Raw genomic sequence first — 16039 nt, 5'->3', positions numbered from 1 at the left:
TGTGTTAGTGAGAGAGAGAGAGAGCTGCTGCATCATTTGGGATTATACTTTTTGACAATCAACAGTGATTTTTGCAGTACGTGGTAGATAGAATGAATCCATCAGACTTCATTTTTGGACACGTAAGATTTTTTTGTTGTTGCAATTGTTGAAAATTGTGGGTGCATGTTTCTGTCTGTCTCAGTCTGGTCCAGGTCATTCTTCCCTTGCTATGGTAAACAGTCGTAGCTTAGGTTCTCACTCCAAGTTAAAAATTAACACTGACTGACTACATTAGAGGGGACTAGGCACTTCATCTGGACAGTGGTTACATTGCTGACAACATGGGGTGTTCAAAGCTCCTTGCAGCTCTCCTTCTCATCCTCTCCCTCTGCCGTTCATCTCTGGGTCAAACGTAAGTCTCTTGACCTTGTTTTGTCTCTCGGGTAAGTGGTTACATGATGACTTAGTTATGATCTTATACATTTCTATAATATATATAAAAAACAAAAACTAAGTTTTAAGTGAGAATAGGCATTGGTCTGAAGCCGAAAAAAGAAATACAATTTACACGAGCACCACAATGCCTACTAGGGTTTTACAGCACACAGCTTTGACCTACTACAGTAGCTATGTTGGTATTGTACTTCAAGCTATGTGTAAGCATGTTGCTTAGGATTCAAACCTTCTCAAACAGCCTAATTCATACTCTAAAGATGGATAATGGACTTTACAGTGTCCTGCTATTAAAATTATGTATACCTGTGTGTGTGTGTGTGTGTGTGTATATACACACACACACACACTACATGACCAAAAGTGTGGACAGGCTCATTGAACATTTCATTCCAAAATCATGGGCATTAATGGTCCCCCCTTTGATTTTGGAACATTGCTGTGGGGACTTGCTTCCATTCAGCCACAAGAGCATTAGTGAGGTCGGGCACTGGTGTTGGACGATTAGGCCTGGTTCACAGTTAGCATTCCAAATCATCCCAAAGGTGTTCGATGGGGTTGAGTTCTGGGATCTGTGCAGGCCAGTCAAGTTTTTCCACACCGATCTCAAAAAAACATTTCTGTATGTACGGGGACATTGCCATGCTGAAACCGGAAAGGGCCTTCCCCAACTGTTGCCACAAAGTTGAAAGCACTGAATCGTCTAGAATGTCATGCTGTAGCGTTAAGATTGACCTTCACTGGAACTAAGGGGCCTAGTCCAAACCATGAAAAACAGCCCCAGACCATTATAACTCCTCCACCAAACTTTACAGTTGGCACTATCCATTTGGGCAGGTAGCGTTCTCCTGGCGTTCGCCAAACCCAGATTCGTCCATCGGACTGCCAGATGGTGAAGCGTGATTCATCACTCCAGAGAACGCGTGTCCACTGTTCTGGAGTCCAATAGCGGCGAGCTTTACACCCCTCCAGCCGACGCTTGGCATTGCGCATGGTGATCTTATGCTTGTGTGCAGCTGCCCGGCCATGGAAATCCATTTCATGAAGCTCCCGACTAATAGTTATTGTGCTGACATTGCTTCCAGAGGAAGTTTGGAACTCTGTAGTGAGTGTTGCAACGGAGGACAGATGATTTTTACGCACTATGCGCTTCAGCACTCGCCAGTCCCGTTTTGTGAGCTTGTGTGGCCTACCACTTCGCAGCTGTTTCCACTTCACAAGTGGACTTCACATTTCCACTTCACAATAACAGCACTTACAGTTGACCAGGGCAGCTCTAGCAGGGCAGACATTTCACAAACTGAGTTGTTGGAAAGGTGGCATCCTATGACGGTGCCACATTGAAAGTCACTGAGCTCTTCAGTAAGGCAATTCTACTGCCAATGTTTGTCTTTGGAAATTGCATGGCTCTGTGCTCGATTTTATACACCTGTCACCAAAGGGGGTGGCTGAAATGGCCGAATCAACTAATTTGAAGGGGTGTCCACCTGCTTTTGTGTATGTATATATACACACATTACCAGTCAAAAGTTTGGAGACACCTATTCATTCAAGGTTTTTTCTTTATTTTTACTATTTTCTACATTGTAGAATAATAGTGAAGACAAAAAACTATGACATAACACATGGAATCATGTCGTAACCAAAAAAGTGTTAAACAAACAAATCAACATATTTTACATTTGAGATTCTTCAAAGTACAGTAGGCACCCTTTGCCTTGATGACAGCTTTGAACACTCTTGGCATTTTCTCAACCAGCTTCATGAGGTAGTCAACTGGAATGCATTTCAATTAACAGGTGTCTTGTTAAAAGTACATTTGTAGAAAGTTTTGTTAAAAGTGAATTTGTGGAATTTCTTTCCTTCTTAATGCATTTGAGCCAATCAGTTGTGTTGTGACAAGGTAGGGTTGGTATACAGAAGATAGCCCTATTTGGTAAAAGACCAAGTCCATATTGTGGCAAGAACAGCTCAAATAAGCAAAGAGAAACAACAGTCCATCATTACTTTAAGACATGAAGGTCAGTCAATACGGAAATTTTCAAAACTTTAAAAGTTTCTTCAAGTGCAGTCGCAAAAACCATCAAGCACTATGATGAAACTGGCTCTCATGAGGACCGCCACAGGAAAGGAAGACCCAGAGTTACGTTCATTGGAGTTAACTGCACCTCAGATTGCAGCCCAAATAAATGCTTCACAGAGTTCAAGTAACAGACACATCTCAACTGTTCAGAGGAGACTGCGTGAATCAGGCCTTCATTGTCAAATTGCTGCAAAGAAACCACTACGAAAGTACACCAATAAGAAGAGACTTGCTTGGGTCAAGAAACACGAGCAATGGACATCAGACCGGTGGAAATCTGTCCCTTGGTCTGATGAGTCCAAATTTGAGATTGTTGGTTCCAACCGCCGTGTCTTTGTGAGACGGAGAGTAGCTGAATGGATGATCTCTGCATGTGTGGTTCCCACCGTGAAGGCGTTGAGGTGTGATGGTGTGGGGGTGCTTTGCTGATGACACTGTCAGTGATTTATTTAGAATTCAAGGCACTCTTAACCAGCATAGCTACCACAGCATTCTGCAGCGATATGCCATCCCATCTGGTTTGCGCTTAGTCCCACTATCATTTGTTTTTCAACAGGACAATGACCCAAAACACATCTCCAGGCTGTGTAAGGGCTATTTGACCAAGAAGGAGAGTGATGGAGTGCTGCATCAGATGACCTGGCCTCTGCAATCACCTGACCTCAACCCAACTGAGATGGTTTGGGATGAGTTGGACTGCAGAGTGAAGGAAAAGCAGCCAACAAGTGCTCAGCATATGTGGGAACTCCTCAGCATATGTTGGAAAAGCATTCCTCATGAAGCTGGTTGAGAGAATGCCAAGAGTGTGCAAAGCTGTCAAGGCAAAGGGTGGCTACTTTAATATAGTGTAATGACCCTGGGTTTATAAGCGCAGATATCGACTCTGCCACTCGAGCATGCTTTTGGGGCACAGTCCATAGCGCGCTGGACTTCGGGCTAGAAGGTCAAGGGTTCAAGGCCTGCTCCCTGCCTGTTTCATTACAATATATTTTGCTTTAACACTTTTTTGGTTACTATATGATTCCATATGTGTTATTTCATAGTTTTGATGTCGACACTATTATTCTACAATGCAGAAAATAGTAAAAATAAAGAAAAACCCTTGAATGAGTAGGTGTGGACTGGAAACTGGAAACACTTATCTCCCTCACTAGCTTTAAGCACCAGCTCACAGATCACTGCACCTGTACATAGCCCATCTATAATTTAGCCCAAACAACTACCACTTCCCCTACTGTATTTATTTATTTTACTCCTTTGCACCCCATTCTCTATTTCTACTTTTCACATTCTTCTACTACAAATCTACCGTTCCAGTGTTTTACTTTGCCACCATGGACTTTTTTTGCCTTTACCTCCCTTATCTCACCTCATTTGCTCACAATTTTTTGTACATAGACTTATTTTTCTACTGTATTATTGACTGTATATTTGTTTTACCCCATGTGTAACTCTGTGTTGTTGTATGTTGTCGAACTGCTTTGCTTTATCTTGGCTAGGTCGCAATTGTAAATGAGAACTTGTTCTCAACTTGCCTACCTGGTTAAATAAAGGTGAAATAAAAAAATAAATAAAAAGGTGTCCAAACATTTGACTGGTACTGTATATAGTGTATATGTGGTTCATAACTAGCTTACGGTTTCTTAAACGCTATGGGCTATGTGGGACGCAAGCGTCCCACCCCTGGTACACCCTATCAACAACAGGTGAAATATCAAGAGCGCCAAATTTGAAAACAATTAAATGTCATAATTCAAATTTCTCAAACATACAACTATCTTACACCCTTTGAAAGATAAACATCTCCTTAATCTAACCACGTTGTCCGATTTCAAAAAGGCTTTACGGCGAAAGCATAAAGTTAGATTATGTTAGGACAGTACATTGAAAATAGCTGTGTGTAATGTTTTGTCAATGCAAAGACACGCGTCACCAAAAGCAGAAAACCAGCTAAAATTATGCACTAACCTTTGACAATCTCCATCAGATGACACTCCTAGGACATTATGTTAGACAATACATGCATTTTTTTGTTCTATCAAGTTCATATTTATATCCAAAAACAGCGTTTTACTATGGCGTTGATGTTGAGGAAATCTTTTCCCTCCAATACCGCCAGTCAAATCAGCACAACAAATTAAATAATTACTATTCGAAAACATTGGTAAAATATTATATTGTTATTCGAAGAATTATAGATTTACATCTCTTGAACGCAACCGGATTGCCAGATTTAAAAATAACCTTACTGGGAAATCACACTTTGCAATAATCTGAGCACTGCGCCCAGAAAAATACCCTTTGCGATACAGACTAACCGCCATGTTGGAGAGATCTAAAATCGAAAATACTATGTAAATAATCCATTACCTTTGATTCTCTTCATCAGATGTCACTTCCAGGAATCCCAGGTCCATAACAAATGTAGTTTTGTTCGAAAAAGCTCATAATTTATGTCCAAAAAGCTCCGTGTTGTTAGCACATGATCTATGCCTGCCGGACTTCTCTTCATGAACGAGGGGAACAAAAATATTTAAGTTCGTTCAAACATGTCAAACGTTGTATAGCATAAATCATTAGTGCCTTTTTCAACTAGAACATGAATAATATTCAAGGCGGACGATTGCATTCTCTTTTAAAACGTATTGGAACGAGAGTACCCAACATGAACTCGCGCGCCAGAGTCTAATCAGCCACCACCGTTCCAAGGCTCTTGTTCGTTCAGTTCTCACAGTAGAAGACTCAAACCACTTTCTAAAGACTGGTGACATCTAGTGGAAGCCATAGGAAGTGCTCAAAGATTAATAAGCCCCTGTGTGTTTCAATGGCATAGGTTTAAAGGTAATTCAACACATCAGGTATCCACTTCCTGTCAGAATTTGTCTCAGAGTTTTGACTGCCATATGAGTTCTGTTATACTTACAGACACCATTCAAACAGTTTTAGAAAATTCAGAGTGTTTTCTATCCAAACCTGAACAATAATATGCATATTCTAGCTTCTGAGTTGGTGTAGGAGGCAGTTAAAAATGGGCACATATTTCTTTCAAAATGCTCAATACTGCCCCCTAGACCTTAACAAAGCAAATTGTTTTCTCCGTTATGGTTTGTGTTGTAGTCTTGGTTGGTCTTAGTCGAGGAAATGTAGCGTAGCTAACTGCAATATCTTCCCTGTCACAAATCTGGCTACCTCGTCTTACCGTGGCTTGGTCTGTGCAATACAATTGAATGGGAGCAGCATGGCAGTTCCCCCAAGTTCGGTGGGTTTAAACTTAACGTAGCTAATGTTAACTAGCTATGTTTTGTGTAAGAAAGTATGATATATTGTGGTGCATACACGTTAGCTAAAGTTAGTCTTACGTTGGCTAACGTTACCTAGGTAGTTAACATTAACTTGCTTTCATAGCAGCCAAGGACATTCGCTATCATATTTGTTTGTGCTCTAATTTCAGGGAAGTGTCTAGATCAGCAGTTTACACATGGTGACTTCAGCCTTTATATGAAAAACGTTACTTGGCAAAAATATTGCTAGCTAGCTTTCCTTGTTTGTTGGTTAGCTACCTAGCCAACGTTAGCTCTCATCTGACTGGTATAAGGTATAATGTTACGTTCGCTAGCCAGCTAACTAATCAAAACAAAAGCACATTCATTGGCTTATTTGCCTGTTCGCTAGTAGTTAGCTTTCAGGTGACTGCTGTTTCCTAGCTACAGAGGCTAGCTGCTGGACTTTCTAACGTTCGCTAGTTAACTACCTAGCTAATTAAAATATATGGTGCATTTATTAACTTAAGCTTGAATACCACCATATAGCTAACTATATACAGTAGCCTAGGTTTGTTCGCAAACAATTCTTAAGACTGGCGGCATGGCGCAAACAGCTGTGTTGTTGCCAAGCAACCGACCCGGTGTTAGAACTCTGAGATTTGGCTGAAAATATGTTTCAGAAATGTATCAGAAATGCTACATAATGGTAGCACATTTTTGGTTCTTAACAGACAAAAATGAGAGAGAAATTATAAATGTAATCAAAATTACAAACGTATTCAGTCCGAAAGCTGGCAAGTCTAATGGTCACTTTATGGATGCTGTAGTCTCGACCGAGGTAAAAGATTCAGGTTGGATATTCGCCTGTAGTTTTCCTTACGTTCTCTAACAGCAGTTAGGGACCGTCAACATAGTGACAAATCTAATTTTTCAAATTTCAATAGCTCTAGCTAACCCAATGGCATAGACACACACTGCACACACTTTTTTGTTGTTGATTTACACCTCGCACTATTTTAAATCATTTATTTACATTTTTGAATTTCAGTAGCTCTTTGGTCATTTGACCTACTGACTTCAAACAAGGTTCAGAATGTATCAGTGGGCCTACACATTGCACACCCTTTAGTTTGTCCATTTTCTTCTCATGCAATTTTACATTAATTTTCTATGTTTTTCAATGTTTCTATTTTCAATAACTCCTTGGTCATGTGACCTACTGACCTCAAACAAGGTACAGAATGTCCACTGACTAACCTTCTGTATTGCACACCCTTTAGTTTGTCCGTTTTCATCTCACACGATTTTACATGAATTTTTCAAACTTTCGAATTTCAATAGCTCCTTGGTAATGTGACCAACCTACCTCAAACAACTTTCAGAATATCCACGGAGTGGCGGTCACGGGCTCATGAGGCATCCAGTGCGGTAACGTGACCGATCCCGGAGAAGCTGGCGGGAGCCCACGGGGAGAGTTCTCTTTTCTTTGTGAAGGGCAGGGCGCCATGGAATGGGTTCGCCCCGAGAGAGGGGCCCAAGCCCTGGAAAGCGTTGCGATTTCAGTGGCATCTGGTGAGTTCTCCCTGGCCCTTGAAAATCCGGGGGAGAGGGTTTAAATCTCACGCCGGGCCGTACCCATATCCGCAGCAGGTCTCCAAGGTGAACAGCCTCTGGCATGTTACAACAATGTAGGTAAGGGAAGATGGCAAAAAAAGATCCATAACTTCGGGATAAGGATTGACTAAGGGCTGGGTCGGTCGGGCTGGGGTGCGAAGCGGGGCTGGGCCAGTGCCGCGGTTAGGGGAGCAGTCGCTCCATCACCCTCCTCTCACCACCATTGGAAGTTTGTTGTGCGGCCCATCTCGCGGTCTCTCGTATGTGGTCTCGCAAGGGGCTGCGTGCGGGGGTTCATCGGAGTAGTGTCCGTCGGCGGGCCGAAGGCGGACCGGTGGGGTGTTGGGTCCGGCGGTTGGCGGTGGCAACTCTGGACGCACGCAAGGCCCTTATCAAAGAAAAAAAAAGCCAAATGAAACTAGTTCAGACAGGACAAACCGTTCAGTAAGGGAGAGCAATGGTTAAAAAAAACTAATCTCACTTAAAGGGAATGTTTTCGATTATGGGGGAGGGAAGAGCTTAATCTCCCCAGCTACGGCGTTCGCCGGCCCCAAACAATGTAGGTGGGGAGGTCTCCTCTACGCTCACTAGACTTGAGGCGGAGACTAAACCCATTGGCCCCGCATTGATAAGGCATTGCATGGATCTGGCTCATGCCCTACGAAGTGGGGAGGGGTATCTACAGCTTGTCTGGGGAGGGAGGCCTACATCTGATGTGGGTAGTACCATCCACGCCCATTGATTTGCTGCGGAACCATAAAACGGACGGAAGAAGCTTAGGTTCCCACTGGGCACGGATCACTGAATGTCAACTTGATGAAATTCAAAGGAGCGTACCCACCTGTTGCGGTCACACTCAAATCACCCATGGGGTGAGTGTGACCACCCCCCCCCCCATGTCAAAGTGAAGAATATCGATGAAGCGCTGGTAAAGGTGGTTCCTATGGTTCTGTCCCACAGGGCTAAATCATGCTCTTCAATCGATCGCTACCAGCACCTGCCCGCCCGTCCAGCGTCACTACTCTGGACGGTTCTGACTTAGAATATGTGGACATATACAAATACCTAGGTGTCTGGTTAGACTGTAAACTCTCCTTCCAGACTCACATTAACCATCTCCAATCCAAAATTAAATCTAGAATCAGCTTCCTATTTCGCAACAAAGCATCCTTCACTCATGCTGCCAAACATACCGTCGTAAAACGGACTATCCTACCGATCCTTGACTTCGGCGATGTCATTTACAAAATTCCTCCTTTTGGCCGCCTTTCCTTCCAGTTCTCTGCTGCCAATGACTGGAACGAATTGCAAAAATCACTGAAGCTGGAGACTCATATCTCCCTCACTAGCTTTAAGCACCAGCTGTCAGAGCAGCTCACAGATCACTGCACCTGTACATAGCCCATCTGTAAATAGCCCATCCAACTACCTCATCCCCATACTGTTATTTATTTTTTTGCTCCTTTGCACCCCAGTATCTCTACTTACACATTCATCTTCTGCACATCTATCACTCCAGTCTCTATTACTCCAGTGTTTAATTGCTAAATTGTAATTATTTCACCACTGTGGTCTATTTATTTCCTTACCTCCCTTATCTTACCTCATTTTCACACACTGTATATAGACTTTTCTCTCTTGTCTTTTTGACTGTATGTTTTGTTATTCCATGTGTAACTCTGTGTTGTTGTTTCTGTCGCACTGCTTTGCTTTATCTTGGCCAGGTCGCAGTTGTAAATGAGAACTTGTTCTCAACTTGCCTACCTGGTTAAATAAAGGTGAAATACCTTTTTTTTTAAAGGGCTGACTGGGCAAGCAAATTATTGAAAGGGGATGATTATTTTCTGTTGCTTCTTCCGACACCCGGTTGATGGTGCTGCTAGATACTGCGAGGGGTATTTGGTTCTCAAGCTTATAAGTATTGCGCTGGCACTTGATGTTGATTGGATGTAAAAACCCAGTTAAAGTCTGCTGAAGGTTAGTAGCGGCAACTGATGTCCAGTTTGTAAGACAGAAAAGCCTCTGATGATACCACCGGGCGTTACTCGGGCTGGGGTCAGCACTCAGGCTGTGGAGGTTGGGTTGGGGACTTAGTCTCTGAGCGGATAAAAGCGGAAAGGTCAACAGGTGCACAGAGCTTGTTTCAGGTTACCAGGTGCACAAGGAGGCCTCCATCAAGGCAGGGGGCACTCCGAGTCCAAGCAAGGGCAGCCGGACTCGGGGGCTGGGGGCAGCACTCAGGCCATGTAGGTTGGAGTGGGACTTAGACTGTGAGCAGAAAAATGCGGCCGGGTCACCAGGAGCACAGAGCCTGTTTCGAACTCCTGACAGCGGGACTATAGACATTTTAGTAATTCCAGGGAGTAAGCTATACTCCAAGGCCAAGGGAGAGGGGTGTTGACCGGATAGGGAGAGTAGAGGTGGAGGTCTGTAGTTCCAGGGAGTAAGCTATACACTCTCAGGCCCAGGGAAAGGGCAGGCAGGCGGGCAGGGAGTGTAGGCCTAGAGGCCAGGAATCAGAGGTCACCAGGTCAATGGGGGCCTGCCTGGAGGTCAGGAAGACCCCAGGGAGAAGGCCCAAGTGAATAGGTGTGTGAGTGACACTGCCTTTCAGGGGGGCAAAGCAGGCAAATTAATGTAAAATCATGTGAGATGAAAATGGACAAACTAAAGGATGTGCAATTTGTAGGCCCACTGAGTGTACATTCTGAACCTTGATTGAAGTCAGTAGGTCACATGACCAAGGAGCTATTGAAATGTTAAAACCTCTTACATCTAGACGTTCCGCTAGCGGAACACCTGCTCCAATATCCAATGATGGGCGTGGAGCGAAATACAAATTCCTCGAAAATCCCCAAACTTCAATTTTTCAAACATATGACTATTTTACACCATTTTAAAGACAAGACTCTCCTTTATCTAACCACACTGTCCGATTTCAAAAAGGCTTTACAGCGAAAGCAAAACATTAGATTATGTCAGCAGAGTACCCAGCCAGAAATAATCAGACACCCATTTTTCAAGCTAGCATATGTCACAAAAAAACAAAACCACAGCTAAATGCAGCAGTAACCTTTGATGATCTTCATCAGATGACACTCCTAGGACATTATGTTATACAATACATGCATGTTTTGTTCAATCAAGTTCATATTTATATCAAAAACCAGCTTTTTACATAAGCATGTGACGTTCAGAACTAGCATTCCCACCGAACACTTCCGGTGAATTTACTAAATTACTCACGATAAACGTTCACAAAAAAAACATAACAATTATTTTAAGAATTATAGATACAGACCTCCTTTATGCAATCACGGTGTCCGATTTTAAAATAACTTTTCGGTGAAAGCACATTTTGCAATATTCTGAGTAGATAGATCGCCATCACGGGCTAGCTATTTTGACACCCACCAAGTTTGGTGCTCACCAAACTCAGATTTACTATAAGAAAAATTGGATTACCTTTGCTGTTCTTCGTCAGAATGCACTCCCAGGACTTCTACTTCAAAAACAAATGTTGGTTTGGTTCCAAATAATCCATAGTTATATCCAAATAGCGGCGTTTTGTTGTGCGTTCAAGACACTATCCGAAGGGTGACGCTCCCGGCGTGTTTCGTGACAAAAAAAAATCAAAATATTCCATTACCGTACTTCGAAGCATGTCAAACGCTGTTTAAAATCAATTTTTATGCGATTTTTCTCGTAAAAAAGCGATAATTTTCCGACCGGGAGTCGTTTTCGTTCAAAGACTGAAAATGTAAACATGGAGTCGTCTCGTGCACGCTCGCACCAGTCTCATTGTTCTCAGATCGACCACTTACCAAATGCGCTACTGTTTTTCAGCCATGGCCTGCAAAGTCATCATTCAACGTTCTGGCGCCTTCTGAGAGCCTATGGGAGCGTTAGAAAATGTCACGTTACAGCAGAGATCCGCTGTTTTGGATAGAGATGACAAAGAAGGTCAAGAAATGGTCAGAGAGGGCGCTTCCTGTTTGGAATCTTCTCAGGTTTTGGCCTGCCAAATGAGTTCTGTTATACTCACAGACACCATTCAAACAGTTTTAGAAACTTTGGAGTGTTTTCTATCCAAAGCTAATAATTATATGCATATTCTAGTTTCTGGGCAGGAGTAATAATCAGATTAAATCGGGTACGTTTTTTATCCGGCCGTGAAAATACTGCCCCCTATCCATAACTAGTTAAAGATTTAAAAATTAATGTAAAATCGCGTGAGATGAAAATGGACAAACTAACTTGTGTGCAATGTGTAGGCCCACTGGTTGTACATTCTGAACCTTGTTTGAGTCCAGTAGGTCACATGAGCAAGAAGCTATTGAAATTCTAAAGTTTGAAAAATGCATGTAAGAACGTGTGAGATGAAAATGGACAAACTAAAGGGTGTTTAATATAGAAGGGTAGTCAGTGTACATTCTGAACCTTGTTTGAAGTCAGTAGGTCACATAACCAAGGAGCTATTGAATTTGTTTATTTTGAAAAATGTATGTAAAATGGTGTGAGATGAAAATGGACAAACTAAAGGGTGTGTAATGTGTAGGCCCACTGATTGTACATTCTGAACCTTGTTTGAAGTCAGTAGGTCACATGACCAAGGAGCTATTGAAATTCAAATGTAAAAAAAGTTTGTACTTTGTTTACGCTCCCTAACTAATGAAACTAGGAATACAAAATGCTGCTCACATTTCCGCATGTTTATTAGCTTTGCAAAGCGAATTAAGGTCCAAATCGTGAAAATAAGACCTGTGCAATTTTTCCAACATCATGACACTAATTTGGAGTCTGTGGCTCAAGTGGTTTGAAAGCGCGAATATCCGTCTGGCTTTACCTCGGTGTAGTCTCATTCTTATCCAAGGCTAGATATTGAGCTCATTCTGGGCAAAACATTGTCTGACAACCCTAACACTAAGGACTCTGTTTAAAAATCCGGTATTTGGTTCTCGGTAATGGACAGAAGGTTCATGACGAGAGGCGAGGAGTGTGTTGTGTATCTCTAATCAAGTTGATTTGCGAATTGTCATCAAGATTGGTGTCATATTGGTTTAGATATGATGGTAGGGAGATTTGAACACTGAGCTTCAACCAATGCCTATATTATTCACCATAAAGCAATGCTGAACTGATCAATGGTTTGCAATTATCATCATATTAAAAAAATGAATTGACAACATCTGTCAAAATGTCACAAATATTTTGCTGTTTTCATATTTTATTTCAAGCCCACCTACATTATAAACTATGAGTACTATTTTGGTAATGTGTCCGTTTGTTGTTGCAGGTACATAATGGTGGCCCCAAACATCCTTCGGGTTGGCAGTGAGGAGAACATATACTTGGAGAGCTCAGTGGGTGGTGAGGTGGACCTTACTGTGATGGACTTTCCTTTGAAAAGATCTAAGCTCTATGGAAAAAAACTGATCCTTGGAGATAACAACCAGGCTCTGCATCAGCTAAAGGTAAGATATTTGATTTGGATGAGTTTCACATGCTCACAACACAGACCTAAGCCAAATGTATACCTTACGCAAGTTAACATTTGTGCTGCTGCACACTTTGCATATTTTTGTGGCGCAAGTATGCAGGGAAGACATTTTGCATGGCTGTGTTCTTGCTTTGCTTACTTACAGGATGTATACATTATTATTTTAAATGCCATGCATTGTTTACAGTATATCTTTCTTTTTTCTTTTTTTAACACATCACTTCTCTCAAGGTAAGAATACAATTTAGATTGGGGTAAAAATCTCAAACTATTCCTTTAATTGTCCCTGTAAGGCTTTAAAGTAAGGCACCCTTTATAAAGGCTTCATACAAGATTTATAAGTGGTTTATAGATTGTTCACAATTATTTCATTTATAGTTTATAAATCAGTTATAAATCCTTATTACAGCATTTAGCAAACTCCTCAATGGGTGCTCATTTTGGGGTTTTGCCCAAGCACTACACAGCTCATTCAAATAATCAAATCTTGATGAGTTGATTATATGAATCAGCTGTGTAGTGCTAGGCCTTTGGGGTCCACAGAACCGAGGTTGGAGAAACGCTGCCTTATTACATATTGTTTAGGTTATTAACAAATGTGTGCTTGTCATTTTGGTCCTTTGAAATAGTGAGATAAAACATAATAAAGGGTACCTTATGTGTAGTGCTACTGTTACCATTGTGCATTTGGGGAAAGTGTTTTGTTAGCTATTAATAATTATCATGCTTTCGTACAAGATTCACTAACATCCATTCTCTCTCCCTCGCTCTCTCTCTCGGAAGCTTGATCAAAAAGACTTCAAAAGCAATGTTAGAGGCAATCAGTATGTGTACCTGAAAGCAACATTCAGAGGCAGACAATTGGAGACAGTTGTTTTGGTGTCCTTCCAGTCAGGTTATGTCTTCCTCCAGACAGATAAGCCTATCTATAACCCTGGAGAGGACGGTAAGTATGCAGCAAACCCATCCCGTGCCTCATTTAAAGTGCTCCATCATTTTGCATATACAATATTTGTTTTTTAGTTTATTCAGTCAACAATGGCAGAATGTCTTAACACATACATCACCATTTTATTAAGGTGTAATGTATACAAAAAATAATCATAGGCAGTTATGAAGCCTACAAAGGTAATTCATATCAAGAGAGCTTCACATTAGGTTTCATTTTAGACTTTACTTGAATAATCCTCCCATTTGTGCACAATAAAAATGTGGTTTCCCCTTTTCAGTTAAGTACAGGCTATTTGTCACAAACCTTGAAGCAAAGGCAGCAAAAGGTATTGTTGGTGTTGGTTTAAAGGTAAGATAAAATTATGCAATAGCCTACTTTACAGGTATCAAATATTTGGAAAAGCACAGTGAAATATACACTGCTCAAAAAAATAAAGGGAACACTAAAATAACACATCCTAGATCTGAATGAATGAAATAATCTTATTAAATACTTTTTTCTTTACATAGTTGAATGTGCTGACAACAAAATCACACAAAAATAATCAATGGAAATCCAATTTATCAACCCATGGAGGTCTGGATTTGGAGTCACACTCATAATTAAAGTGGAAAACCACACTACAGGCTGATCCAACTTTGATGTAATGTCCTTAAAACAAGTCAAAATTAGGCTCAGTAGTGTGTGTGTGGCCTCCACGTGCCTGTATGACCTCCCTACAACGCCTGGGCATGCTCCTGATGAGGTGGCGGATGGTCTCCTGAGGGATCTCCTCCCAGACCTGGACTAAAGCATCCGCCAACTCCTGGACAGTCTGTGGTGCAACGTGGCGTTGGTGGATGGAGTGAGACATGATGTCCCAGATGTGCTCAATTGGATTCAGGTCTGGGGAACGGGCGGGCCAGTCCATAGCATCAATGCCTTCCTCTTGCAGGAACTGCTGACACACTCCAGCCACATGAGGTCTAGCATTGTCTTGCATTAGGGGGAACCCAGGGCCAACCGCACCAGCATATGGTCTCACAAGGGGTCTGAGGATCTCATCTCGGTACCTAATGGCAGTCAGGCTACCTCTGGCGAGCACATGGAGGGCTGTGCGGCCTCCCAAAGAAATGCCACCCCACACCATGACTGACCCACCGCCAAACCGGTCATGCTGGAGGATGTTGCAGGCAGCAGAACGTTCTCCACGGCATCTCCAGACTCTGTCACGTTTGTCACATGTGCTCAGTGTGAACCTGCTTTCATCTGTGAAGAGCACAGGGCGCCAGTGGCGAATTTGCCAATCTTGGTGTTCTCTGGCAAATGCCAAACGTCCTGCACGGTGTTGGGCTGTAAGCACAACCCACACCTGTGGACGTCGGGCCCTCATACCACCCTCATGGAGTCTGTTTCTGACCGTTTGAGCAGACACATGCACATTTGTGGCCTGCTGGAGGTCATTTTGCAGGGCTCTGGCAGTGCTCCTCCTTGCACAAAGGCGGAGGTAGCGGTCCTGCTGCTGGGTTGTTGCCCTCCTACGGCCTCCTCCACGTCTCCTGATGTACTAGCCTGTCTCCTGGTAGCGCCTCCATGCTCTGGACACTACGCTGACAGACACAGCAAACCTTCTTGCCACAGCTCGCATTGATGTGCCATCCTGGATGAGCTGCACTACCTGAGCCACTTGTGTGGGTTGTAGACTCCGTCTCATGCTACCACTAGAGTGAAAGCACCGCCGCATTCAAAAGTGACCAAAACATCAGCCAGGAAGCATAGAAACTGAGAAGTGGTCTGTGGTCCCCACCTGCAGAACCACTCCTTTATTGGGGGTGTCTTGCTAATTGCCTATAATTTCCACCTGTTGTCTATTCCATTTGCACAACAGCATGTGAAATTTATTGTCAATCAGTGTTGCTTCCTAAGTGGACAGTTTGATTTCACAGAAGTGTGATTGACTTGGAGTTACATTGTGTTGTTTAAGTGTTCCCTTTATTTTTTTGAGCAGTGTAGATCAACGCAGAACAATATTTGAAAAAAATCTGATGAATGTAGGATTATTTTATGAGAGCGATTTTGTAAGTCATTGTTGTTACTTCTAAAATATGTTGAATCAGTTGTTTGGAATCAGAAAACAAATTGATTATCTACCTAGCAACTACTTAGCTCTATTCTGATTGGTCAGATGTTTGTTAATTGTTGCAAGAGAAAAG

General features: G+C 42.4%; 1 protein-coding gene across 1 annotated transcript in view; it reads left to right on the top strand.

The window, feature by feature from the left end:
- The first annotated feature begins 242 nt into the window (after positions 1 to 242).
- Positions 243 to 16039, top strand: part of LOC106569365 (complement C3) — a 56358-nt gene continuing 40561 nt past the window's right edge. Inside the window, exons 1-4 of the mRNA XM_014140672.3 lie at positions 243 to 394; positions 12692 to 12869; positions 13679 to 13841; positions 14125 to 14195. Coding sequence (XP_013996147.1) covers positions 324 to 394; positions 12692 to 12869; positions 13679 to 13841; positions 14125 to 14195 — 483 coding nt within the window. The 5' untranslated portion in view covers positions 243 to 323. The remainder of the gene's footprint in view (positions 395 to 12691; positions 12870 to 13678; positions 13842 to 14124; positions 14196 to 16039) is intronic.

This window comes from Salmo salar, chromosome 14 (assembly GCF_965601325.2).
Source record: "Salmo salar chromosome 14, fSalSal1, whole genome shotgun sequence".
NCBI classification, from domain to species: Eukaryota; Metazoa; Chordata; class Actinopteri; order Salmoniformes; family Salmonidae; genus Salmo; species Salmo salar.
The sequence above is the reverse complement of the archived record's forward strand: the minus strand, read 5'-3'. Positions and strand labels throughout refer to the sequence as shown.